The sequence below is a fragment of the Rhodnius prolixus genome, unplaced genomic scaffold (genome assembly GCF_049639745.1).
Source record: "Rhodnius prolixus isolate KJV_2025 unplaced genomic scaffold, Rpr scaffold_6, whole genome shotgun sequence".
Classification (NCBI taxonomy): Eukaryota; Metazoa; Arthropoda; class Insecta; order Hemiptera; family Reduviidae; genus Rhodnius; species Rhodnius prolixus.
Genome location: NW_027411634.1, coordinates 25,016,192 through 25,043,429, shown reverse-complemented (window position 1 = coordinate 25,043,429; position 27,238 = coordinate 25,016,192). Strand labels below are relative to the sequence as shown.

The window sequence follows — 27,238 nt, the reverse complement described above, 5'->3', positions numbered from 1 at the left end:
TTACCTTCCACAATCTGTTTCAACTACAACTACCCGAATGTAGTCGGCAATAATCGGTATTCTTCGGGTCGTTTATTATTTAATTTAACCTTCTGTTTTAGCTTACTAGCTTGTGACATCTTTCAGGTTTTTTGTTGTTGTTTATTTTAATAAGAGTGATTTGAATAAGTAGTTTTCTTCTGGATTATTAAACAAACTGAAAAAAATTAATGTAAATGCCAATGATTGCCAATCATTTAAGGTACGATGAATTAATATTAAAAGAAATGTGTTTCCGAAAATATTAATTTTAATTTCCCTCTCAACGTATCTATTGTCTTGCCGCCAGCACCACAAAAATTAGTTCTATCTCTAAGAATAACATTTTTCCAAAAGCATGCAAAGCTCATATATTCTTTTCCAAAAGCTGATCTTTAAATAGTATTCAATAAATGGCTTTTTATAAGATCTTGGTCTGAGGCCAGAATTTGAATCTTGTATCATATGTTGCCTCTATTTGTGGTGTTTCTTAGATGTTATAACGCTTTTTGCGCATAGTAATATTCTATGGTTCTTTGCTAGTTTTGTCACCCTTAATTAGCTTAATATAAACCCTTTTCTTTGTTGACAGTCATCTGATTTTTGTCTATTACTTCAGCTTCTGTAAGAGTTTCGACTAATTTCTGATGTAATGAAAACATACCAATTTGATTAAGGAGTTAACACTTAACATAAATATAATTCAATCAAGTGTTGCGAGATTTTCAATGATTTCTAAGCATGTTTATTCTGAGCTGTTTTGGATTTTCACCTTCATGAGAGAACAAACTATCATGATGTTGTCCAGCAATGCTGTTTCAACAAACGAACAGGTACTTTTTTTAAGTGGATTAAAAGAAAATCATAATCTCTAAACCGGCAATAACGCTTTACTGAATAATTTTTTTTAAAAAGATTTCCCTACAATTTAGTTAACTAATTTTATACAATTTGAATAATATCTCAATTTTTTAAAACTTGGTTTTTAATTAGTTCAAGCAATGTCAGTTAAAATCTATCAGTAATTAGGTATGTATGAGCCCTGATCATCCCATATTATTAAACAAACAAGAAAAATGGAATTGCAGTATGAATAAATTTATGGAGGAAGGATACCTACGCCACAACTAGCGAAAAGCATGACTATAGTTGTTCAAGTGTACATGCAATCACGGTATGTAATAAAAAAATATTTTAATCATTTAAATTCTTTAAATATTCTGTGAAGTTTAATCTTCAGAATCATAAATCACAAAATTCTTTGATCAGTAAGTTAAAGTGCTTCATCACCTTTAAGTTCTAAATATTTTAAGAAGTGCCATATCTCTTAACTAGTAAAATTAAATGATTTTAATATAAATTGCATAGTGTACAAAACAAGAAGAAAGTTAAGTGAAGTTCAGCACTGAATTGGTATCTCGCCAAAATGAAATCAAATAGTATTACTACTATTCTCGTGAAGCGATTTTTAGTTTTTAAAAAGGAGAGATTGGTCAGATACAAGAATAAGTCATATTTTTTTTAGATTAATAATTGTGTAACCATTTTGTTGGTGACTCAATCATTAATTCTAGGTGAAGACAGAATATTGTTTGTTTTACATCGTGTGTTCAATCTTATAATAGTAACTAAAATGTAAACAAGTTGCAATTGTTAATTAAAACTGTCCGGTAGGACAGTTGTATAAGGGTTGATATGTATAAGCCATAAAGATGACCTAATCCCTAGGTTGAAAGATAATTTTGTTTGGAACTGGCAATGATCTGTTTCTCCTTTTATTAATAATATTGTTAGGGAATCTTCTTCAATACCTCAAAAATAGTATACAAAGAGTCAATGCCACGAAGTAATTTTGTGACAGGAGAATTGTGGAAATCCAAATAATTTTGTAAAAATGGAAGAATTCTTCTACAGACGAAGAAGAATTATAACTCTATTTTGGCTAGTTTCTTGTCAACGGACTCATCTTCTATTCTGCTAAAATAGTGTTCTAACTGTAATGTAACCTACTAATCTCAGAGAAAGAAGCATTTATTTATTTATTTCCATTAAATTGTGAGTAAAATTCTTCTGGATTGAATATCTTGAGTGTGGTTCCTGTGGCACTCCTAATAAACGATTTTTCAGGTTTTCTTTTCGGCTTACACATCCATTCTTAATATTATACATTGAAATCAGACCTTGATGTTAAAGTTTATACACGTAAGTACTTCTTTGTTACAATTGTTTAGGTCTTAAATTATGATAGTTTTTCGGACGTAGCCGGAAAAGTCACTTTAAAAATCAGTTTTTTCCTTTTAATTTCTGTTTCTATTGGTATAATTCATCTGGATCTTTTAAGTGCTTTTCTGCTGTCTGTGGTTAACATTAGAAGGTTACAGAATCTCCTTTAGAAGCTACTGATAAAGGGCCCGAATAGAACAATAATTTAAAAAAAATTATGTTTATTTTTTGTGAATCCTCATTTTCTTAATTATTTATTCTCATTTCAGAGGAGTGTTACTATTGGTCTGCTACAAACCAACTCCATTTTAATGTGATCCAACCGGTGCATATTTTGCTTGGAAAGCTTCGGGAAAGAATTATTTTAATGCAAAAACTTTTTTTAAAAAAAAAGGTTAGCTTTATTATTATTATTTTTGTCAATAGAATAAGTAGTATTTAGTATTCCACATACATTTCTTTTTGCTAGCAGTCTGACGGATGTATAGTGGTAGATATAAGATTCAAACCGCTGCTCCTACAAGATTTGTGTGGATTTGGACACAAACTTTTCTTTAGTGGATTATTTCTTTAAAAAAATTTTTTTGAACTCTTTTTGGTGTTCGTGTTTGTGTTTTTAAATGTTTCTGCCCTTATTATTTCATTCGAATTTACTATTCTCAAGGTCATATTAGGATGGTTAATATTGAATTGATTTTTTTTAAATTAATTTACATAATCTATGAATTTAAATTATAATCTATCAATAATTTTTTAGGTATGGATCCGGTTTATCGTTTATTTGCTAAACGAGCAAGAAAAATGGCCTAGCAACATAAATTAATTAATAGTAAAACTCGCGACAAATGGGCCAATAAAACTTATATGTAAGAGTATATTCAGGTTATATATTTTAAAAAAATTAAATCATTTAACATTTTTTAATATTCCATTAAGTTTTACTATTGAAAATCCTACAACACAAAATTCATTGATCAGTCAATTTTAGTGCTTTTTTCCCTTAAATTTTTAATTAGTTTTAGGATTGCCACATATCTCTTACTGGTGAAACGTCAATGATTAGTTATAAACATTCTATTAATATAAATTGTACGTTCAAAAATAAAAGGACATTGTGAGTTTAAATCAATATTTAAATTTGGAGCGTAAAAGATTTTTGGAAATGTTTTGTGGAAAATTCAAAACCTATGAATTTGATTAATTTTCATTTAGTGTATAAACATTAAGTTATATATACTTAATTTGGAATCTACAAAATTTTGAAAAGACGTAGGTAAATAAATTTCACACTAACCTGTAACATTGGTAGAAAATAGCAGAGAAAACTTCCAAAAATCCAATTTTGTACTAACAGTATGGTCAACGATATTGGCAATACGAATATACATTCAACAATATTGGCTAACGCTAAATTTATCAAATAACAATAAGTTTGATCTCTATATAATTTATCCTTCATTATTGAGCCAATCATTGCCATATTGGCTACAACGCCTGAAGTGACCAACAGCGCGTACAAAAACACGAACAACGGATAGATGGTGGCCACAGATGGGCGTAAATGTGGCCGGCTGAAGTCTACGGTATCGTTCCTGATGCCGGCTAAGAAGTGTATGATCACTTCTATCCATTTCTTCGGTATTGTATCTACATCAATTTGTTCCCTGATTAGGGCTGATGGGTTTCCCGTAATGGCCAGGGTTGTTGTTTTATTGTTTCTCTTATTGAGGGAAACAAAATATAAGTTACATCATCACGTATTAATTAGAAATAAATGTAAATAAAAAAAAAAATGTTTATCTTCTAAAACCAAAATAAATACCGTTGGTACGTAATATCGTTAGGAAACCTTTGTTTGTTAGAGCGGTAAACATTCAGTTAGGATTACGCGTACAGAATGAGGCGGTGGAACTTCTATGTGCTGCCTCTTTGTAACCGCCCCCAGCTGCCCCTCTCTGGCCAGCACAATCTAGCGGCAAGTTCACTAAACATGTGTATTGTACAATCAGGTCATCGCACTAATTTACAGATATTTACGTAACTCTTAGGTCAGATACTATATGGACTGCCTTTCAACCATCTTTTATTATACAAAATTTTAAAAATACAATCTTCTTTACCTTTTTGTTTGTCTAAATTTTATATTTTTATTTTAATTTTTGTGTTCGTTTTTTACTCACTTTCTTATTACAGGTAAGAAAAAGTATTGCAGTTGTTGAATTTTTAGTGCCAAATTTTCCAAAGAAATATCCATTTGGCAAAATATTGGTTTTTTACAAAATTGTTTATAATTATTCTATAACTATGCGAGTTTGTCAGGTATGTGATCAGCAAATCTCAAAAACCAAAGTCACATAAAATAAGTTTGTGTAAATCTATACGTAAGTACTGATCTCAAAAGTTTACCACATAATAAGCCAAGGTTATTTAATTTTTTACCATTATTCCTCATGTGAAATAGAGTCAAAAATTCTTTAAATCAATAAAATTGCCAAACACCTGTCTTCTACCGAGCCTCAGTTGCAAGTTAACCACGGATGTGAGTACAAAAATTGCATCCTTGCACCCTCATCCAAGGCGAAACCCTATCTACTCATCGAGAATTAGTTTAAACAATTTCCGACCATTCCAACAATGCATGTGTTATAAATTGTAGAAGTACAAAATTTTGAAATTGTATTGAAAATAGTAATTGACTGGATCTGATACCTGTTGAGATTTGAAACATGAAATTGTAATTAAAAAAATAGCTAAAAGTTAGCTAAAATATTAGTAACTTGAGGGCAGGGGTTTACTCAAGAGATATGTATGTTACCATTAGTTGGGTTCTGTTAATGTTTATTTAATAAATTGAATTTAATAACAGCAGCCTGTTCAATTTAAATGTATTATTTATTTGGTTATGGGCTTATATCACTAGATTACGGCAAATCTGAGGTTCTGAAAGGACTGCTGTAAATCGATCTCTTGGTTTTTCAAGATTTTACTTGAAAATTGCTCCTACATTCTATTTAAACTTATCATACTAATCGCATATTTGTAAATAACCTTTTGCAGGGACAATATCTTAACCAATGAAGGTTTGCTAAGGTGCTATTGTATTCATACTAATGATGTAGGTATTAAATTATAAATTTGATGTCAATTTGATCTATGGAAATGCTACTTTACTGAAGTGAATTACAGTTTCGAGGGATTTTTTTTTTTCGAAAAAGATTTCAGTTGTTTTTATAAATATACTGTACGAGGGTCGTTTGAAAAGTCCGTGCAAAAATAAAAACTACTTAATTTTTTGGGGTAAACCTTTTTTATTTTTCAACATAGTCTCCTTTTAGGCTTATACACTTCGTCCAACGCTGCTCTAGTTTGTTGATCCCTTCCGAATAATAGGATTTGTCCAAGTCTGAAAAATAGCCATTCGTTTCTGCAATCACCTCCTCGTTTGAATAAAATCTTTTTCCCACCAGCAATTTCTTCATATTGGGGAACAAATAGTAGTCCGAGGGAGCCAAGTCTGGAAAATAGGGGGGATGTGAAACGAATTGGAACCCTATTTCCATTAATTTTGCGACCACAACTGCTGAGGTGTGAGCTGGTGCGTTATCGTGATGGAAAAGGACTTTTTTGTGGGCCAATCGTGGGCGTTTTTCTTGCAGCTCAGTTTTCAAACGGTCCAATAACGATGAATAATATGCACCTGTAATAGTTTTACCCTTTTCCAGATAGTCGATGAGGATTATACCTTGCGAATCCCAAAAGACAGTCGCCATAATCTTTCCGGCCGAAGGAACGGTCTTCGCCTTTTTTGGCTCAGATTCCCCCTTGGTAACCAATTGTTTAGATTGTTCTTTGGTCTCAGGAATGTAGTGATGTATCCATGTTTCATCCACAGTGACGAAACGACGCTTAAAGTCATGCGGATTCTTCTGGAACAGCTGCAAACCGTCCTTGCAACACTTCACACGATTTCGTTTTCGGTCAAGCGTGAGCAATTGCGGCACCCATCTTGCGGATAGCTTTGTCATGTCCAAATGTTGATGCAAAATATTATGTACCCGTTCATTCGAGATGCCCACAGCACTAGCAATCTCACGCACCTTCACTCTTCTGTCATCCATCACCATATCATGGATTTTATCAATGATTTCTGGAGTAGTAACCTCAACAGGGCGTCCAGAACGTTCAGCGTCACTTGTGCCCATATGGCCACTCCGAAAATTTTGAAACCACTTATAAACTGTTCTAATCGAAGATGCAGAGTCACCATAATGTTTATCAAGCTTCTCTTTAGTCTCCTGAGGCGTTTTGCCTTTCATAAAGTAGTGTTTAATCAACCCACGAAATTCTTTTTCATCCATTTTTTGAAAATCACTCGACTTCCTCGATTCAAACGAATGCCAAACACAAAGAAATAGACCGATCTGGCTGAAACTTGGTGTGTGTTCTTCCAAGAGATGCTACTAACTAAACATAACCTCGATACGCGCCAGTGGTGCTATCTCTCTGATTTTGCACGGACTTTTCAAACGACCCTCGTATACTTGTGCCATTGTAGCTGAGCGGTTAGAGGCAGGCCCACAAAGCTAAGATGTATTGGGGTACTGGGTTCGATTCCCTGTCTTATTTTATTAATTTTAATTTATTCCATGGCTTTGGATTTTATTTAATAATTACTATAAATGGAATTTATAGTACAGTATGTTTGCTAGTCGCCTCCGTCCAAGACACCTAATTTGGTAGTTAGGCGTAAAACCCGTCTGGAATAAATAAGTAAATAAAATTAAAAAGAAAATACAATTACTGCGCACATGCTATCATATTTATTTGAAATATTTTTTCAGAAAACTTCTCTAACGTGCCATTATAGACATAGTACGCTCTAAAAACTTATTTGATTTTTGAAATATCTATCTGACATTCCGAGTTAGAAGTATCATTGAAAGTTTTCTGTAATCTCGGCAATTTCCAAAGACTTTGACGTCAAACAAAGTTGTGGTATTCTAGCCCTATTTATTAATCACTTTAATTTGTAACTATTTTCTCAGAGAGTATAAAGTGGTTTCAAGAGTGATGTGATTCATTCGACAGTAATATTTTATGAAGGTGAGCACAAACAAAATTGAAGTTTACTTTCTGTTTAGTAAAAATTTGAAATGTAGAAAATGTAATTAAATAAACTGTATTAGTGTTCACACCATTATTATTATTTTTTTTTAGCAAGAAATTTTGCTCGAACTAGTTAGCAGTGTAAATAAAACTAATTGTATGGCTTTCATGCACCTTTATTATGAATCTGCATGGTAATTATATTTCCTATAAAATTTTTTTATATTTTTTTAATAATACTGCAAATAATTGATCTTCTCTTAATATAAAGAATTTTAAAATTAAACTTGGCAACTAAAAATTTTCAATGGTGAAAAACCCCCCCAAAAAATAATTCTTACATTGAATTTTTAGCTTAATTAAGTCACAAAATTCCTGTGTGAAACATTTTCATCCTTAAAATCAAAAAGCCTAAAATCAATTTTCTCATAAAAGATTTACACTTAGATGACAGGTTTTTAATTAAGTAGTTAAAGAAAGTTTAAAGAACGAGCTAATATTGCCCAGAAAATTGAGGAAAACTTTACAGGTAATAAGAGCCTTATTTCATCTACAGTAACTATTAAATTTTTCTTGCCTATAGTATACATACACTTGTACAGTTGAATTGCGAGGCAGGTTACCCTTTAACGTTTCAATGTAATATTTTATAAACTTTACAATGTTGATATGATTTTTTTTTTTTTAAATTTGATTACAACGGCCAAATTTTGCTATAAGTAATACATCTGTTCTGTATAATATTAATACGTGGAGAAACTACCCAATGGTAGCTTTCCGCGTAGAATAGATTTAACACCTTTAATCTCATAAATTCACTGGAGCAAATCACTAGTCCACTGATCGGCGCTTAAGAAGTCTGACGAACGCCAGGAATTATTTGTGAACCTACGCAAAATACTAAAAGGAGAGAAATATGCAGATAAAGTGTTGTAGAATTGTTTAATTAAAGGGTCAATTGAATTATTGAATATTATTATAGCCCTTAAAAGTACGAGTAATTAGCGTAAGAACTGTTAGAGCCTATATACATATGTACAATGTAAATAGTCAATAAATTGAAGACAAAAAAAAAGTTTATTCAACGAAAAGAAATTTCTCGTTTATAAATCTTAGGGTCTTGGAACAATTGAATTACCTAGAGGTTTGGTTTTCTTGTAAAACTAGTGCGAGATTTGTGAGTGGTTACTGAGTTGTATAACTTGGAACGACAAACCTTTTGTTCTTAACTTTTGGTTTTCACTCGCTTCAACTTCCCAGAATGTAGAACAATAACCATTAAAGGTTCATTTATGGTAACAGTGTTTTTCTTAGTAACAGTCTGCATTATAAATTAGCTTAAAAACGTTTACTTAAAAACCGCACCATTTCAGCTTGTAAATTCGTTCAGTAATTTAATCCCTAACTAATTATAACAAGCTAGGTAAATTTCCACACATTACACTCTGAAAATACACTTTTAAAGTGAAATTAATAATGTCAAGGATGTGTATAATGTTATTTTATAACTGCATGCACTGAACGAGGTTGGGTAAGTTAGCATCATTATAGAAAGGGTTTATTGGGATAACACAATTTAGTTACCAGTTTCATGGAGAAATAGCTGTAAAAATTCTCAATGTTAGCAGTAATTCAATACAAATTTACCTATATATATTATATATATATATTTTTCTTTTTTGTGATTGTATTGATTACTAGTGTGAAAACACTTTTCAAACCATCAGATTCTCACTTTCTTTGCAGATATAAGAGAAACTATTGTTGTAGAATATATTGTAGTTCATCGTTTTTGGTGACTGATTCATTAATCCAAAAGGAAGAAATATTATTTCCAATTTCAGTCAAAATTTTTAATTATTTTTTGCCAAGCTTTCGACCTAGGGACTTGTGGTCTTCATAACTTGCTTGTTGACAATTATAAATTGAGGGTTACTCTCAAGGCCTAAAGCTTGTCAAAAAATTATAAAAATCAACGATAAACGTAACCATTTTTGGAAATGTCATATGAATATCGTTATCGCATTGTACTATTTCAATTATAAATAAAAACAAAAAACAAACAAATGTACATTTGCTGGATTTAGTTCAGTGAAAAATGGAATAAAATTCTTAAGTAAAAAGTAAATCTGTGTTCATTTTTCTATCCGCTTAAAAAAGTGAAAAACAAGAATAGATAACACAAAAACTTTAAAGAAACTAATTATTTTTTAAATTAAAAAAAAAAAAAAAATCATTTTAGAAGGTGGTCAAAGCATTTTGTTTGAAAAAGAGAGACTAGAGAGAAGTTAAAAGGCTTAGAAGAGAGGAGAAAAAGTATTAAAGGACGAAATGATAAGGAAGCTAGAAATATAATTGGTCATCACAGGCTGGAACGAAAACTTCATTTTCTTCTACTAATGATCATGTCATCCTTTATCAAAGAAAGAGCATCTATCATCAGCATGCTGTCATACGGCTAGAACAAAGGTCTGAACATCTGAGGCCATTTCACCACTTAATTGCAGTTGTAACAGCCTTCTTTATTGAACATCATTGATTTAGAATGTAAGGAAATGAAGGTAAAGTTCGCTACAAGTACTATAAATGTGCATAGCTTAGTATCTATCTGTCTGTAGCCTACGTTTCACCTGTAGAGGGATCAATGTTAGTTGACCTCTATATAAATTCTGGGTTTCCTAACCTTTTCTAGGATACCATGTTCATGCCAGTGAGTTGAAAGCCACCAAAACCTTTCTAGTCAGATTTAGTCAATGACTCCTCCCTCAGAAACCATTTGTTTATTGAATAAAGTAGCGAAGAAAACAGTTTTACTTTAATTGATTGATTTAGAATTGTAATTAAATATTAATTACAATTACAATTTCTGAGGGAAATTTCGAAGAAAAAATATTTTAAACACTTGCCAGGTTTTCTGTCTATTCTCGAGGTTCTAACAGTACATTTTTTTAATTTTCGAATTTTAAAACCTTTTTAATTCTCAAGAACAATTTCCAAAGACACACGAAATTAAAATATTCTACATTTATGTCATTTTCACCTTCTCAGGCAACGAAGCTTGGTCCCTGCTGATCTCTTGTAAATAGTGTTTTCGTTTTTTCTCTGGCCAAGAGTTAAAGCCTTGCTTCAGAGGCGACCTGGGCCCCTTACAATGCTGTTTTAAGGAATAGAGTAGAAATAGATTGTTGACGCTAATGGCCAAAAAATCGTTGCGCCTAAAAAAAAAAGAAAAAAAAAGATCCCTTATATTAATTTAAATTGCCTGCTAAAGCTACGTAATGGCGGTTTGTAGTTTAATAAACTGTCACTAGATCGCATGCAATGGTACTTGTAGCTTGTAGCTTTTAGAGCCTTTAAAAATGTTTTGTGAAACAAATTTCAGTTTTATTAACCGATATTCCAGTGTTTATCTTTACCATTCTTAAAATCAGACTAATTTTAAAGAAAAAAATGTAAATCTAAGGAAAATTATGTAATTTTATTACTTATTTATTTTAAAACGTACTTAAGGAGCCAAAGTTATTTATTTACTTTTTTTTTTCTAGTTTATTTATTTATTTATTTATGTGTATTGTATAAGAATAAACGTTACAATACAGAGTCGCATTCAACAATGAGCAATGGTTAATTACAAAGTAAGCAAAAAAGAAATAACTTAAAATAATAAAATTTCTTTTATAATAATAATTAAATGAACTTTTAACTGTAAGAAAGAAAATTAATGATAATACAAAAAAAAAAAAATAATAATGAGGTTCTGAAACTAATAGGTAAATAAGAAGGAAACAGGAAGTACGAATAAAATAATAGAGAAAAAAAAAAAAAAAAAAAAATGCTAAGGAACCCTAGAACGTGGTACAAAAATGCCTAAACTTTAAAATTAAATCTAAATATTTGAGCTAGGAGCTTCTTACAGCTCACTGTCCGGTGATGGACAGTGTTGTCTGTAACGAGAGAACACTGTCCGGAGGCCGGCAGTGCACTGGAAAAAGCTCCGGGCGCTAATGACCTCAGCTGTTGATGCGCCAAAAAAAAAAAAAAAAAATTTGTATAATTTATGTAATTTCTCCAAATTGCAATTGGCTGCTATAAATTCATTTAAAATAAAAACACTATCCAAAGAGTTAAAACACAATTTTCTAATTTCTAAATATGATTGACATTTACACATTATGTGAAAGATATCCTCTTTATCAGTATTACAAACTTTACAAACAGACTGGCCATCAAATTTAACTGTAGTTTTCCCAACACTAATTTTAAAATAATATTTATTGGCTAATCTCACCTGAGATAACAGTTTAATATATTTGAAAGGAACGTTAAGGTGTAAATAAGGCTGGCATAACTGTTCATTAGGTAATAATTGTTTTATATAACTATTGTATGTTGAGTTTTCCGCTCTATTGCAGTCCAAACTGAATAAAAAAGTTTTATGTCTATCTAAAATTAAGGAACAATCAGTTTTACTATGGATAATTAAATTTTGAGGATCAGGAATAAATTTTTCAATTATAGAAACGAACTGCGACCACCAGTTATATTTACTATTATTTATGGAGGAGGAATGGAGAGTTTTCAATTCTGATAAGCAAATTTTAGGGAGCCGAGTCACATTCATTTGATCTATTTTTAATAAAAATTTAAGGATTTGTTTTACAATAAGAAGTTGCAGTTGTGAGCTACCTGTTTCCAAACGAAGTATATTTATTTACTTATTTTTTAATTTCACCTAAAATTTCCAATAATTTGTAATGACATGAATCTTTTGTTTTGTTAATTCAAAATCAAAATTGAACGTAAACTATTAAAACTGGTCACATTAGGGTTTTCTCATAATATTAAAACGATAATAAAAACGTTTTTGATACTTAAGTTAGCCTTATTAGAGAATAATAATTTCTTTTTTTAAAGATATACCATAAAGCCTTTAATAAACTGATTATTAAGAATAGAGGAGGAAATTAAAGTTTAGGGAGCAAATGATAAAAAGTTATCAATATTATTGCACATTTTATTAATCATGGAACAGATAATATAAATAATTTTTTCTATATACAAACAGTATTTACATGAAATGAATATCAAAATAGAGTTTATACATTTTAAAATTAAAAATAAAAATTATAATAAACAATTATATGGGTGTTTTAAAAATTGATCATTAATTGTTTAGGGTAATTAATGGAAGTTTCCCAGCCCTTTTGCCCCTCTTTAAGGTAACTTTCCCGGTTTTTAGTTTATTTTCAACAAAAGTTCGGACATCAGTTTCTGCTGTATCTATTTTTTTAATTCTGTTTACAGATTTAATATGTGTAGTTCGTTTATGACGTTTTAATGACTCTAACTGAAACGTTGGATTAGCCATCCATCGTTTCAATACAGATGTGTAACGATGTCGAATTTGTGTTCGATTTCTTCCAGGAAATTCAGCAGCAATTTCTGCCCATTTTGATTCACCATATTCTTCTACTAAATTCAGTAATAATTTGTCCTCTTCCACAGACCATTCGCCTAATTTCGTTTCATCAATTAGATCTTTAATAGCGAAATATCTTTCACGCAATTGTATTGGGCTACGATTACCAAATAAGGTAGCAATTTTACCAAAATCCCTTCCAAATTGTTCAACGCAATACATTAACATAATATCTTCATTATGTGTGAATTTACCTCGCTTCAAAGCAGGATTTAATCGGTACCATCTGCAATTAAAAAACAGTTTTTTTATGCACTTTGTAATATATAGCTGGTTCTTTAAAGTAAATGGTTGTTAAACGTTATTTCATGATAGCATCAAGATAAAGTAATGTAAACAATATCAATTAATTATCTTCATAGTAAAAAGTTGATGGACCACTCATATAGATGGATTTGAAAATAATTCTCAATTTATCAGAAGTAGAACCAGATCATCCGTGATGAGGAAGCCTGAAGCATGAAAATAATACCTGAAGGTCCTAGCTGTTCTAATGTTAAGGCAGATTTATGGATTCACGATATCCGAGTCCACGAGTAAGGCATTAACATACGAAATTTGAAATCTACAACTTTGTTGTGAAAGGTACAACAGAATTGAGGAGATCTGCAAAGGATTATAATATATCTTTTAGAACAGTGGAAGTAGTATACTCTAATAATAGTAACTAACATCTTGAGATGAATTTCTTTTGACTTAAAATTATTCATTTTATCAATGTTTAACCATAAAAAATTAAAAAAGAAAAAGTAAAAAGTTGACAGAACCCTTTATATTCAACGCCAAGTTATCAAGCTGTTCACATTTCAAAAATTTAAATTTATTGTGGTTGTTGAACTAAGTTATTACGTAGTCATTAAGCAATGATTACTAAACCCATATAAGCCAAAATTTTACTATCTATATGGGGGTTTAAGCATATCTGAAATTATTTTACAGATGGTTAATATCTATAAACGTACTAGCTACCTGTTCTAAGCACTTCTGCTCTGTTTATGTTGTTTTTGGGTTAAAGGGTCTGAAAATATTACTTCAAAATATATGAAAATTAAATCCGAAAAATATTAGAAAATTTACTGAATTATTTAACTTGACCATGCTGAACAAAACTTAAAAATTTAACTGTACTTTACTTATTCGTACGTAAGTTTGCACAATCATAGGGATGCGCTGTAAGAAAAGAAACACGCTAACAAAACAAAAATGTTAACTACATATATGTAAAATTACAATGCTACTATAACAATCATTTTTATCAATCTGTCTTCTTAGTAATTTTGTTTTTGCTCTGCTCTATGTTTTTTTCTTCTTGCAATTCTGTAAAAATAAGTCATGCAGGATCCCTCATAACGTTCGATCAAATCAGATAGCAAAGTCGCACATAACTCTAGCCACCTTAACTTGTTCCTTATTATTTCAGAAGCTAGCTTGGCACTTAAAACTTTATTCTTACTATTAGAACCACTCGACTCAATCTTCTCTCACTGATTATTTTTATCTTCTCTTCCATCATTGGTTGTATCAAGAAAAAGATTTCTTCTTTTTTAAACAAATAATAATAATGTGAATAATAATAAATAATCTTCTGTTTTCTTTAAGTGACTTAGTATAGGTCAGTTTTCGTTTTTGTTTTTTTTTTAAGAGGAGTTTGAACGAGAATCAAGCTATGAATGAACATGAAGGAATAAGTTCAGCTCCAAGTTTTTGGAAAACTTTTCTTTCTAAGTTATTCGATAACAAAAAGCAAATTTTCTCTCACAAAATAAAAAAGAATCAAAATCCAAATAAAAACACTGACTAACACCTATTATTAGATTATTACTAAGCTAGGGACTAATTTTATTTGCATGAAACCTTTCCACATTTCTAGTATGTTTTTATAAAAAAAAAACTATGACTTTATGAACTATAAGGGATGGTTTGAATTAATATAATCTTTTAAAGAATTATTCTGTAAAGCATTAGTTTATTGAAACATTTATTAGATAAAAGAAAAGAAAAGGACAAAGATTTCAAGTTTTTAATCTCAAACTCCTTTTTTTAATAAAAAATTCCCAACAAATTTTACCACCGATTTTGGATTATTTATAGTAAAATTCTAAATCGTTTAATCTGCAGTTTAATTTGTTTTTTTTTAAATGAGTGGATATATTCTTTAAAAACAAAAAATAAAATATAATAAAATATAATGCATTCATCTACAAAATGTAGTAAGATGAAGAATGTATTTTAAAAGAATTGTTGTAAATAAATATTTAAAACTTGTTAGAACTATCAAAATTATTAAAAACTTCATTTTTTAAAGTCTTGAATCCATAAGAGGAAATTGAAACTGATTCAAAATAAGAATCGGAATAATAAACGGTATTAGAACTTATAAATAATTTAAATATCTTCAGAGATTACCTATTTAACACTTGAGTGACAGTACGATCTTCAAAGTAGTAAAATATTCGACCCCACATAATTGAATTAATATAACGACATTTTTCAATTAATGAAAGCAAATAATCATCCTCTTCTTTAGTCCAAGCACCAGTATTTTGTGTTAAACCTATAATTGGTTTGCTCAAAACATGACAGAAACAAAGATAGCCAGATCTACCAGTACCCAATTCTTTGGCTATTTCATCCCAAAGTTGGTAATTGTAAGTTCGTGCAATTTTCAATACCTGTTTACTTTCTTTATTACTCCAACTACCTAATTCTACTAGTGGTTTTAATACCATTGTCCACATTTGATGGCATTCCTTAGCTGACATACCATGTAAATTAGGCATACTAGAAACTTTTTGCCAATCTATTTGTTTGTCAAAAAATACTTTTAAATCTAATGGATTAAAAGTTGATAAGAAATTATCAAAATGTGATTCCATGGAGTATAAATCACTTTCACAGTATTCGCTATCAAATAAAACTTTTTTCCGTCCTCTCCGTTTGTTAGTTTTCTGTTTGTTTTCTACAGTTTTCAGATCATAGGTTTCTATAAAGTACCTCTTTATTGCATTATAGATTTCACAAATTTCTGGTTGTTGTGATATCCTGTATAATCTCATATAATCTTCTGTACAATCTTTTTCATTTTCTGATCTTATACTTTCATCAACATAAGGTGCACAACTGATCCCACGTTTATCTTTAAAATAGGGTGCTTGAAAATTATAATAAAACTTTTTTTTTTTATATGACTTGGCATTTTTCTTTATAACTTTTGTTGCACTATCACTGTTTGTTCCTTTTACTAGTCCTAAAAGCGTATGTTCTAGTTCGTATAAATAATTTCTCATGGAAGTATTATATTCTATTGCTTCGGACAATTTATTGGCCAATATCAATAGCTCATTTTTCTCTTTAATCTTATTTTGTAGTGTTGAATTAGATTCATAAAGAACGTCATCAGCCACCTCATTAAAGCTATCATCTAAAGATGGATTGTTCATTCTGTTTAGCTTTTCTCTAATGATAATCTCTTCTATAGCATCACCTTCCTTATCGCTATCATTACTTGGAATTGAACTTGTATCTTGGTCATTTTCTCTCTGAAATTTACTTAATTTAGGACTTGAATAGCAACTATTGCTTTCCTTAGAACTATTGTAATACATTGCCACAGTATCATAATCCCCAGATGATTCAGAATTTATGTATTCTCTAAAATTTATTTCATTTGACACTCCAGGACTATTCGTTCCATTTTTTTCTTTTATCCAATGCGAGGAATATGGTATTTCTGGCAAAACAGATACATCATTAAAATACCGATGAATGTTGATTTTATTTTTAATATTAATGCTACATGATTTCTTAGATTGAGAACATACAAACTTTCTTGTGTTTTGTAAATCATTTCTTTCAAAACAATCTTTTTGTAAATAATCTCTGTCAACAGATTGGTTATTAATTTTATCTGATTGTGGATTAGCACTTGTTTCTTCGAAGACATTATTTATTTCGAATAAATTCCACAATACATTATTTCTTCCTAAATAAGTATTTTTTTTATGCATGTTATATCCAGTACTATAACTGCTTCTCGTTTCAAAATTACTCTTATTAGTTATGTCTATACCTTGATCAAAGTTACAATTATCACTATTAGATGGAGTGCCTATAGAATTTTCCAAACCTGTTCCATTCGTCCAGGTATCGCTGTCTGTAGTATTCAAGTTTTGAATTCTTTTGAAATTCCTTGGATCAGAGCATATACAGTCTATTTTCTTAGAATGTTTCATTTTTATTGATTCCTTATTGGTTTCATCTTGTATAATTGAATGCGAAAACAATCTTTCATCTTCTATTTCTTGATTAGAACAATTTTCCATTTCATTTAATTCGTTGATTAAAGATTTATCAGCTTTATTTTTTGTTCTTTGTAAAAAATTAATTACTTCCTCCTCGATATCAACTAATTTAGAAAGATTCATCCTTTTTCGTTTACAAAGTGGTTTTAGATTTGAGTTACACCTATGTGAAAATTCTCAATAATGAAGTGAAACTGGAAATTCTCTTTTACAATTATAAAAGCAATATACATATGTTATTTTTATAAGATAAATTGTTTCGAAATTTCTTGACAATTCATATTTTCAATTTTTTATTGAAAGAAACTTTAAATTCAAATATTAACCGTTCTACTTGAATTTCGCGGTTTTTTTTTATAGTAAACAGTATTAACTTCTTTTCAAAAATATTTTATATTTGTGTATATTAGAGAAATAATTATTTATAAAACATGAGATAAATTATTTATTTTTAATTAAAAAATTAAGATAAGCAATTGAACTTTAATTTATTAAATCTTTTATGGTTATAGGTTATAATAATCAGTTGGATGCGTTCTTGGAGGGGAGTGGTAAGTTTAAAGTTTGAATCTCGTAACTGACACAAGTGTTGTTAAGAAAGCATAGTTATCTTGTGAGTTTGTGGATAAAAGATATGGCACCTCGTAAACCAGGAAAATTGTTATCTAATGTTGAAAGTAAAGACGTGTATTTTGTTCGTAGTGTTAATGATTTCAATGCTCGTGTAAGACGGAGAGAATCTATAAGACATTTACGTCCACTAAAGGTAAGTTTTTAAAAAAATAAATTTTTGGCAACTAATAGTCTAAAGAGCTTATTATAAAGTTTCTTCACAGATTTTAATTGTCCGGTTAAGTAAATTAAGTTCACATAATATGCTTTTACGTTTAGGTTTCGGTTAGAATTCTTTAAACCAGTATATTTACTATTAAATACATAGTTTAAAATTCTAATGCCTTAGAAAACTACATTGAGGGCTAAAATGGATAGTTATATTCCACTTTAGGTTTTTAAAAATAAACAAATTCCCGGTCAAAAATGTATATAACTTGGAAGAGATTGGAACTTGAAGGAGGCAAGTAGAAGCAATGCCCAGATATTTTTACTGGCAAAATATTGTGACTCCTTTGCTGTTGTTTATTTTGGCAGTTTTTCATACATTTATCCCAACTGTTAGTCTATAGACTGATGAACTTAGTTTGTGTGCAGTTTCTTCTTATTTTTATGTCAGTTGAATGCATTTTTTACAAGATAAATGTGATGAATTTGGTGAATGAATCGAAGTGTATCTCGGAACAGAATTGTCAAGATTCTTCAAAGAAAGAATAGTATTCTCTTAATGTTGTTTTTTCTCATGAGGATCTTAGAACTCAGGAAGTGTCCTAACTTCTACTCACTACTTAAACTAATCATAATTAACCCTTACTTTCAAACGTGAGTTTGAAATCATTTATTTGCTGTAATTAGATTGTATGTAACATGGATTGTTATTAATGCTAATAATACATATGTATACTCTTTACGCTAAGATCATAAATCTACAAAAGATTTTTCAAATAATGATTAACCTTTTTTACAATTGATTCTTTTTAATGCCGTTGCTTACAAAAGCATGCAATGTGTACATTCACAAGTTCTTGCTACATTCCTCTTTCCCAAATTAATGATTTAATTTAGATTATAAGATGTTGACGTGTCTGAAATTATCATTAATAAAAAAATTTGTTTATTATATTATTAATCATTTATATAATTATATTTCTCTAACTTAATGTATTTAGTTTGAGGTGAACATATCGCTTTTATTGTTTTAAATATATTTGAAATTTCTCATTTATAACCTTTCCTGCATTTACATATTATTTCTAATTAATTTTAATAATATTAAATAAATATAAGTACAGCTTTTTGCTTTTAAATTTAGATTTATAAGCCTTTTACTTAGCTTTATAGCTAGCGGATCGTTATTTTCTTAGTTTGTAACGTTTTCCTTGTTTTAGTTTATAATTTTTGTTAAATTGAAACAATTAAGATCAAATAATTTTAAAAAATGATAAAAACACTGGAGCTTCAAGAGTTTTATACAGCTTTCACTTATGTTACTGAGTTAAAAGTTTTTCATTCATTTATAATTTCGTTTTTCTTCAATCATTATTGCATTCCTTACAAATATGTAAAAATAATTTATGATTGTTAATGTTGGAGGATTGCTCATTCAATTGTAAATTTTCTTATGCATATATATTATGTTTTTTATCATAGGGGAACCTAATATCTTGGTTTTTACTTGGACTAAGGCTGCTAACAAATATGCTAGTTGTTTGTCTTATTCATAGATAGCACTTGTTGTTTTCTTTGGGATTTATGTATTATACAACTTGTGCTTGTAGGAATAAGTGTTTTTTTTTTTAGTTATTTAATAAAAAAAACATTTATTAATTCCTCACTTTTATATACTTATACAGAAATAGAAATAATTTTTATTTACAGCTTTTACAGCTGATTAAAAATTAAAAACCATTTCACTTGAAGTATAATCTTTTGGGATAATCTTGCGAAGATCCCAGCATGTCTATGATGAAGTACCTCAAAAAATATTTAAAAATATATTTTCCCGATTATACAAAATACATATAAATTAGGAGTTTTTTTTTTTTAACTATTATTAAATACTTAATGATGACTCTCTAGAACATTCTGAGTTTTTTTTTAAATTATTTTTATTAGGGCGCTTATTTCATTTTTTTTTTTACTTTAAAGCTCGTCTACTTCTAAGATCATGTTCGGAGCACTGCTATATATATATATATATATATATATATATATATATATCTCCATCTATCCACCCCCGAATTGATTGATAACTTGCTAATAGATTCTGAAGTGTTATTAAATGCATTAAGACTTGTGGTAGAATTCATAGTTTCTAAATTCTTTTTAGGTTGTTCAAATAGTTTATTTGCTCAGCTTCGAAAAGAACTGCATATATTTCCATATTGTTGCTAATTATTTAGTTAAAGGATTTACAGGAGAGTCGAGGCCAACCTCCCCTCCCCTTGGTTGTCGGCCAGTCCGCCTTCTTCAGCACACTTCAGGGTTCTCCAACCTTCTGCTTGTGTTCACCTCGAGAGTACTGATTAATTTGTTAATTTTGAATTATTTATTAGCCTCCTACTCGATTTTTATTATTCTCATCGCCTTTGCCAGTAATTCCTGATCATTAAAACACTAACTGTACCCAGCTTCAGGCCTCCTGCACAATTAACTTTTCAGCCAACCTAAATGTTAGCATTGTTTTGAATCATTTTCACCATGACTTATTTATAGAAAGCATTATAATCTTCTTTCTAAACAATACTTGGAAGTCTTAGTTCTTCTGCATTTTGGACATTTTAGTATGAGATCCTTTTACCTTATACAAATCTGACTCTCAGGTAGGAACAGTGTTTCGTTGCAGTAATTACATTTTTAAGCAGTTATGCCTCCTGATCGTTGAATTTTGTTAAATAATTGGTTATATTTATTTAGTAAGCTATTCAGGCATATCCCCTTGGTTGCTGCTCGAATCTAACATCACCAGATCTCTCTCTTTGTCTTTGCAATCGCTGGGAGATTGTTTCTGCCCGACCCGAAACCTTTTCTTTCTTGATCAACCTTTCTTGGGTTTTGACGTACCCAATCTAGAAAATTCTTAGACCATCTATTTTCTGATATCCGAAGAAGGTGACTATTTCAAATTTGACTCTTTTGGCCCTTAGTTTCGTTATGATTCCAGCTTTACTTTCATATGTGGTAGTCATGTGAATATGCTCATTAGATTTTTTATAAAATAGTTCCATTAAAATGTATTATGTATTTTAGGGTAACTATTATTTAATAAAAATACTAGTTAACAATAAAACCAAACATCGTATGTATTGCTTAAAAAAGTCGTGTGAGTGTGTATATTAGCAAAAAATATTAAATATTGGTAATAAAATCATGGTCAGTGAGCCGAAAATCGCCGACAAAAACCGATCGGATTCGGATTGTTAAAAATAAAAGTAATGAAAACGCGGTTAAGGCAAGATGGGTTAGTGATAAAGTAATTCTGGAAATCTGTTCTTTTTCCAACTAATATGCTGTTCTCTAACCCATCGGTCTTTGATGGCTGAGGTTTGTACCGAATTTACGGCTCTGCAGTGAGTTTATCCACTATATCTCCGGAACGGATGATCGCACATTCTTCAAATTTGATATTTCATACAGGTGCTACCAGAGGAAGCGACAGTCAATTTTTGGTCAAAATAGGTACACCGGAAGTACCACTTTACTGAATAGATTTTTCACTTTTTTAACCTTTTTTAAGAAAACCGCTTCTCCGATTTCCTTGGAACTTGGTATAATTATAGCTCACAAATAGTTCTATAACTTTTATAGGAAACATTTTCTGTAATCATTCGTTTAAGGTCACTTTTGTGGGAGGGGGTGGTGGGGCAGTCCGCTGTATTATGGTAGGAACGTTTCCATTTCACTGAAATATGAATGAAGTGTTGGGTTACATGCTGATTTTTGTACCTTTTGTACCTTTAAATCAACCCTTACACTTAACTGAAACTCAATAATTTATTCCTTGATTTTATTACGAAGCAATCTTAATTGAATTAATTCATTAATTTTAATGGAAGTTTATATTTTAAATTTATAGATTTAAATGGTCAAAGACCTAAATTTTGATGATGTCAATCATTAAAATTTACCTCATCATATTTATTAAATTATTTGTATTATTTTTCTCGCTAATTGTTTGAAACTTAATACCTTATTAGATTGCTAACTCCTAGAAATCAATAAATCACCTTTTTAAACAAGAATCTGGTTTTGTGGCATGTTGTGATGCAATACATTACGGATGTCGTTAACAGTTAATTATTTATTATTAAAAGAGAAGTTGTTTTCTTCGCTAGTAGGATATCCTCATTTTATAGTGCATATATGGCAACTTGCTCTACGACTCTCATTGTCCGACTGGTACAAAGGTGTGACAAACATTTCAATCTATTTTATCACCTTACTGCTAATTACAGAAACATGTGGCTTTTAACTTTCCATATCATAACTTCTTAATAACTTTATTGAACTTTATTGTTTACTTTCATAGTCACATCAAAGTATGTCACAGTTTAATTCAACGATAAGAAGTAGTATGTTGTCCATTGGTGACGCACGTATTGAGGTCATCGAAGTCTCAACGCGCTTTTGTTTCATACTGACAGAATCTAGTGAGAACAACTCGCATGACTTTACTTTACCTCAATTTAGGTAATTATTTAAAACAAAACAAAATTGGGCCAGAAAATAACTAATAAAATAAAAAAAAATGGCACTTCCATTCATCCGAATTTTTTCAAATTTTGAAATTTCGTCTATACATACATGTACAGGGTGTTCATTTTAAGACGGCTCAAATGCATTTCATGCTTAAACGGTTAATCTGAGCAAAAAATGGTAGAGGAAAAATTTGTTGCCCGTCACCTCTAGTTTCAGAATGTGTGACTTGATTTTAGATTCCAGCCTGTATACGCGGCTGACGCGCTACCAAAAGTGAGGGTTCGCAGTTGACTCCCGTTTTCATATACACAGTTTATCAAATAATGCACTTTACTCAACTTGTGAAGCAAGTACTGTGTCTTCAAAGGTGCCTCCTCTGGCTCGCAAGCCAGGTTAGTCTGGAGGTTATCAACTGCTCTCTGTATCTGAGAAGGCGCCTTTGAAGGCATAGTACATGCTGCATAAGCTGAGTAAAGTGCATTATTTGATAAATTAAGGAATAAGTTTGATCCTTTACATGAAATATATTGATCACTTAAATATGTGGCAGGAGGTTTCCAATTGTTTTGGTAATTAAACGCAACTCTCCCAAAATTACCAAATTATTATTAAACCTTCTTGTTTGTATCAGATGTAAAATTAATTTTTAGCTATTTTGTGTATGCTTGAGAACGTCTAAAGCTCTTAACATTTGATTTTTCTTAGAAAAATCACTCGGAAAACGACTTATTTCCCGATATTAAGAAAAATACTAGCTTTACTGCCTTGGCAATATTTTTAGTAGAAAGGGGATGAAAAAATACATAAAAATGACCTATCGCGTGCTCTTCTTTCTCTTTGATAACAAGTTAAAAAATTGAAATATGATTAATAAATACCTGATTTTGAAATGGCCTAGCTCCTTTAATTTTAAAGATATCGAATTGCGGTTTCCGATTTCTTTCATAACTTTTTATACTCTTTATAAATGTGTATATGAAAATGGGGGTCAACTGCAAACCCTCACTTTTGGTCGCGCGTCAGCCGTGTATGCGGGCAGGAATCTAAAATCAAGCCACATATTCTGAAACTAGAGGTGACGGGCAACAAATTTTTCCTCTACCATTTTTTGCTCAGATTAACCGTTTAAGCATGAAATACATTTGAGCCGTCTTCTGTGGTTATTGGCGACCGAAAAAAATTTTCAATGCACTGTTGACCTTCGGCCAGTATTATCTCTCCATCACCGGACAGTGAATGGTACAAGAAGAGAAAATCTAAGCGCCAGCAGTTGGATTCGAATCCGATCTCCGCATGGGATTCGAATCCGATCTCCAGTACGCTGACACTGACCCTATCCCTTCCCTACTACTATATTATTATCAACTTATTTAATTTTGTTGTTGTTGTTGTAATAGTTTATATTTCTTGTACTGGGGAGCCATATTAATTGAAAATGTCTAAACATTCTTTCTTCGCTTTTAATTAATAATATTTTTGCATTTATTATGCATTATATTTATCCTACATGCTCCTTATAGAGAATCATAACTTCGTCAATGGCATACATTCATTTTAACTCATCAAATTTCAGTTCGCATTTTGTAGAACCTAATAATGATAATTAATATTAGAGATATGTTAGCCGTTGACCTTGAATAAGTATTGAATGTGAATCTATTAAGTACTTTGCACTTCTTAATTAGGCTTGTAACGGCACGGAATAGTAACGGTATAATCTGATATTTTTACTTCAATTTAATAAATGTAATAATTTTTGTTTAATTTTCTTTACATTTATGTAAAGTATGTACTTTTGAAATAGTAAAGTAAAGTAATCGCCTATTTTTTCAGGCGGGGCTTAACGTCCATCTACCAATTAGGTGTACGAGGCGACTAGCAAACATACTTTACTGTAAATTTCTTTTATTAACCATTAAATAAAATCCAAGACCTAAAACCGGGGAATCGAACCCAGTACCACAATACATATTAGCTTCGCAGGTCTCGCCTCTAACCGCTCGGCTACCGTGGCGCCCTACTTTTGAAATAGTCAATTTCTTAATTATATAATTAATGTATGCTCTTACGAAAAAATTACACTTATAAACGAGGATATTTACTATAATATAAAGAAAATTTGGGAATTTTATCTTTTATAGAAAAAGAGAAAAAAATTGTCAAAGTTGGGTGTTTTTCAACGTTACACTTTTTCGTCCACTTTTTGACGATCAACCCTTATACAACTGTCCTACCGGATAGTTTTAATGATTTCCACTGGTACCAGGTGAGAGCCTGCAGTATCCCCCGAGGAATGAAATAACTCCTAGGTTCTCATAGGGTAATTCGAGGAAGAATTAGGAGCTGGTTGGAATGATAACCTTGGTGCTAACTCACATTCGCTTTGTTGCCCTTACTAAATTCTGTAAAGATAGCTCTGCAAAGAGGATTCTATATTGGATATATTCTCCTCTAACTCCTGGAAACTATCTCGATGGCTCTGGGACATCGTAGGCGTATAGTATCTAAGCTACCCATCTATAGCCAATTTTGACTATTCTCTTGTTAAATAGTGTATGAATGATCTAAGGAACCTTAGTTTGATTTATAATCTAATTCTAGATCTAAAAAATGAGTTTGATTATGCCAAAAAATCTTATCTAGCATGAGATTTCATATAGCGCCTCTGTCAAACTCATATGCGCAGCAGTTTTTTTGACATATCTCATTTCTTCTGCGCACATTCAGCATATTAAAAGAAAAAAAAGTGGTAGACAGGTTGCTGTCGAACCTGGCCCAATTCAGTGCCTGAAGAGCCTGGACTTGTTTGCATCAGATAAGATTAGGTTTTTTCTTTTTGTACTTCTTGTATGCTGTGACAGTGGAGTTTCTCTTTTCTTTTGCTTTATTGACTCGATCAATTTTTTGTATGACTTTAGCTGTTTTGGATTTGTAGGTGTTTGTGGATGTAAATAAATGTTTTATCTGCGCTAGAATTTATGTATTCTGCTTTTTAGCAGTTGATGCTTTAGTACAAAATATCTACACTTTTGCACCCTTATTATCAATAAACCTTATTTCATTTTATCGATACAAAAATTAAAAAAAAAAAATTAGGTCAAAGAAAGTATCACTAAAGGACAGAAATTATTGTGCGAGAAAAAATTTTTGTACGCATTCATTGACTTAATTTTCTCAATAGAAACTTTCATTTCATCGTCTCACGTGTCAAGTTTGACGTATACATACTGATATGGACATTTTTTTTTCTTTTTTCTGTTTCATTGTTTGCATGTTCTTTGGTCACTTCTCAATGGACGAAACACGTTCATTGAATTAGGCCAGATGAAGTAAATGAAATAGTTATAGTTAAATAGAGAAGTCACAAGCGTAAAATCGCTTTTTGAATATTTTATGAACTAGTTATTTGATTGTTTCACGTTTAACCTAAATTTAGATAAAATTTTTCCAAAAATAATTTAATGAAAAGACCTTGGGCATACCGAAGGAATAATAATAATAATAGTAATAAAACCCGGGTTCGAATCCAGCTGCTAACTCATAGATTTTCTCTTCCTAGGAGCTTCCTACAGCTCACTGAGCGGTGATGGACAGTGTTGTCTGTAACGAGAGAACACTGTCTGGAGGCCGGCAGTGCACTGAAAAAAGCTCCGGGCGCCAATAACCTTAGATGTTGACGCGCCTTAAATCATTAAAAAAAATAATAATAATAAAAAATAATACCTTAATTTTCCTTAAAATACATATATGAAAACAACATAAAATAGGTATAAAACACATATAAAATAATTTTATTATTTTATATGTGTTTTATACCTATTTTAAAATTTATTATTTCTTATAGTACTTATTTCGTATTCATTCATCCATAATTATATTTATTTATTCATTTTTTCAATTTATTTTTATTTTTATATTATTATTATTTATTTATTTATTTAATCAAATAATTGAGTTATTAATAAACAAATTTTACTTAAATAAAATTTAATAAAATGAAAGTAATTGAACAAAAATTCACTTCTATCATTGTTACTTATATCGCCAACGCGCTGATTGTAGCACAAATTAGTGCTGCACGAGAAACGAGACAAATCTCGGTCTCGGTACCGAGACCGAGACTTGAGCAACCGAGATCGACACATGATATATATCTCGTCGAGAAATCTCGGTCTCGTCTCGGTTTTTCAAATATTAATTTTTAGCTACAAAATTATAAAATTGTGTTCTTTATTAATAAATAATCATTACGGGTATTGAATTAATTATTAAAAGATACGATTTTATTATATATGTTCAATATTACTACATCTATTTGACTTCGAATTACATAAGTAAAGTAAGCAAAGTAAAGTAATCGACTATTTTTTCAGGCGGGGCTTTACGTCCAACTACCAATTAGGTGACGCGGACGGAGGAGCAAACATACTTTACTGTAAATTTCTCATTTTAACCATTAAATAAAATCCAAGGCCTAAGACCGGGAATCGAACCCAGTACCACAATACACATTAGCTTCGCAGGTCTCGCACCGCTCGGCTACCGTAGCGGCCCCCTTCGAATTACCTAATTTTTACATAAATTCACTAAATTTCACTGTTCATATCATTCATTCATTCAATTTCATAAATTTCACTATTAATAATCTAATACTTTGAACTTTGATATTATTTGAATTATATTTTAGAATTTTGGAATTAGTGAATTTGAAAAAAAGACTATCTATGCACCTAAAAAATATTGCCTCAAATTTTCGTTTTTAAGATACACTTTGGCCAAGCATTGATACATAAAAGAGCTT

General features: G+C 30.5%; 3 protein-coding genes and 1 long non-coding RNA gene across 11 annotated transcripts in view; 2 read left to right on the top strand and 2 right to left on the bottom strand.

The window, feature by feature from the left end:
- The window catches only part of LOC141461305 (orexin/Hypocretin receptor type 1), a 304,429-nt gene extending 300,708 nt beyond the window's left edge, over positions 1-3,721 (bottom strand). The window contains exon 1 of the mRNA XM_074142238.1: positions 3,536-3,721. Coding sequence (XP_073998339.1) covers positions 3,536-3,721 — 186 coding nt within the window. The remainder of the gene's footprint in view (positions 1-3,535) is intronic.
- LOC141461309 (uncharacterized) lies at positions 54-10,851 on the top strand. Of its 8 annotated transcripts, XR_012462747.1 has the most exons (9): positions 54-241; positions 611-851; positions 1,041-1,192; positions 2,511-2,635; positions 2,999-3,107; positions 4,435-4,560; positions 5,299-5,356; positions 7,287-7,344; positions 7,459-7,633. It is a non-coding gene; the product is annotated as an uncharacterized lncRNA (long non-coding RNA). The 8 variants fall into 8 exon arrangements; XR_012462742.1 differs by adding an exon at positions 7,702-10,851 and having other exon boundaries at positions 2,999-5,356; positions 7,459-7,541; XR_012462744.1 differs by having other exon boundaries at positions 4,435-5,356.
- Positions 10,852-12,188: 1,337 nt separating this feature from the next.
- Positions 12,189-17,405, bottom strand: LOC141460339 (uncharacterized). Its single transcript, XM_074140247.1, has 2 exons — positions 15,233-17,405; positions 12,189-13,052 (listed from the first exon to the last, which is right to left on the bottom strand). Exons 1-2 carry the CDS (start codon positions 17,248-17,250, stop codon positions 12,512-12,514), a joined length of 2,559 nt encoding a protein of 852 aa, XP_073996348.1. The 5' UTR covers positions 17,251-17,405; the 3' UTR covers positions 12,189-12,511.
- A 242-nt stretch (positions 17,406-17,647) lies between these two features.
- The window catches only part of LOC141460342 (rhotekin-like), a 287,313-nt gene continuing 277,722 nt past the window's right edge, over positions 17,648-27,238 (top strand). The window contains exon 1 of the mRNA XM_074140253.1: positions 17,648-17,893. Coding sequence (XP_073996354.1) covers positions 17,762-17,893 — 132 coding nt within the window. The 5' untranslated portion in view covers positions 17,648-17,761. The remainder of the gene's footprint in view (positions 17,894-27,238) is intronic.

What these genes read in the sequence shown, in the direction of transcription:
- LOC141460339 (XM_074140247.1), bottom strand. Translation starts at nt 17,250, where the DNA reads ATGAATCTTTCTAAATTAGTTGATATCGAGGAGGAAGTAATTAATTTT. An exon ending in GTCACTCAAGTGTTAAATAG is followed by an intron (nt 13,053 to 15,232) that starts GTAATCTCTGAA and finishes TTTTAATTGCAG; the next exon opens with ATGGTACCGATTAAATCCTG.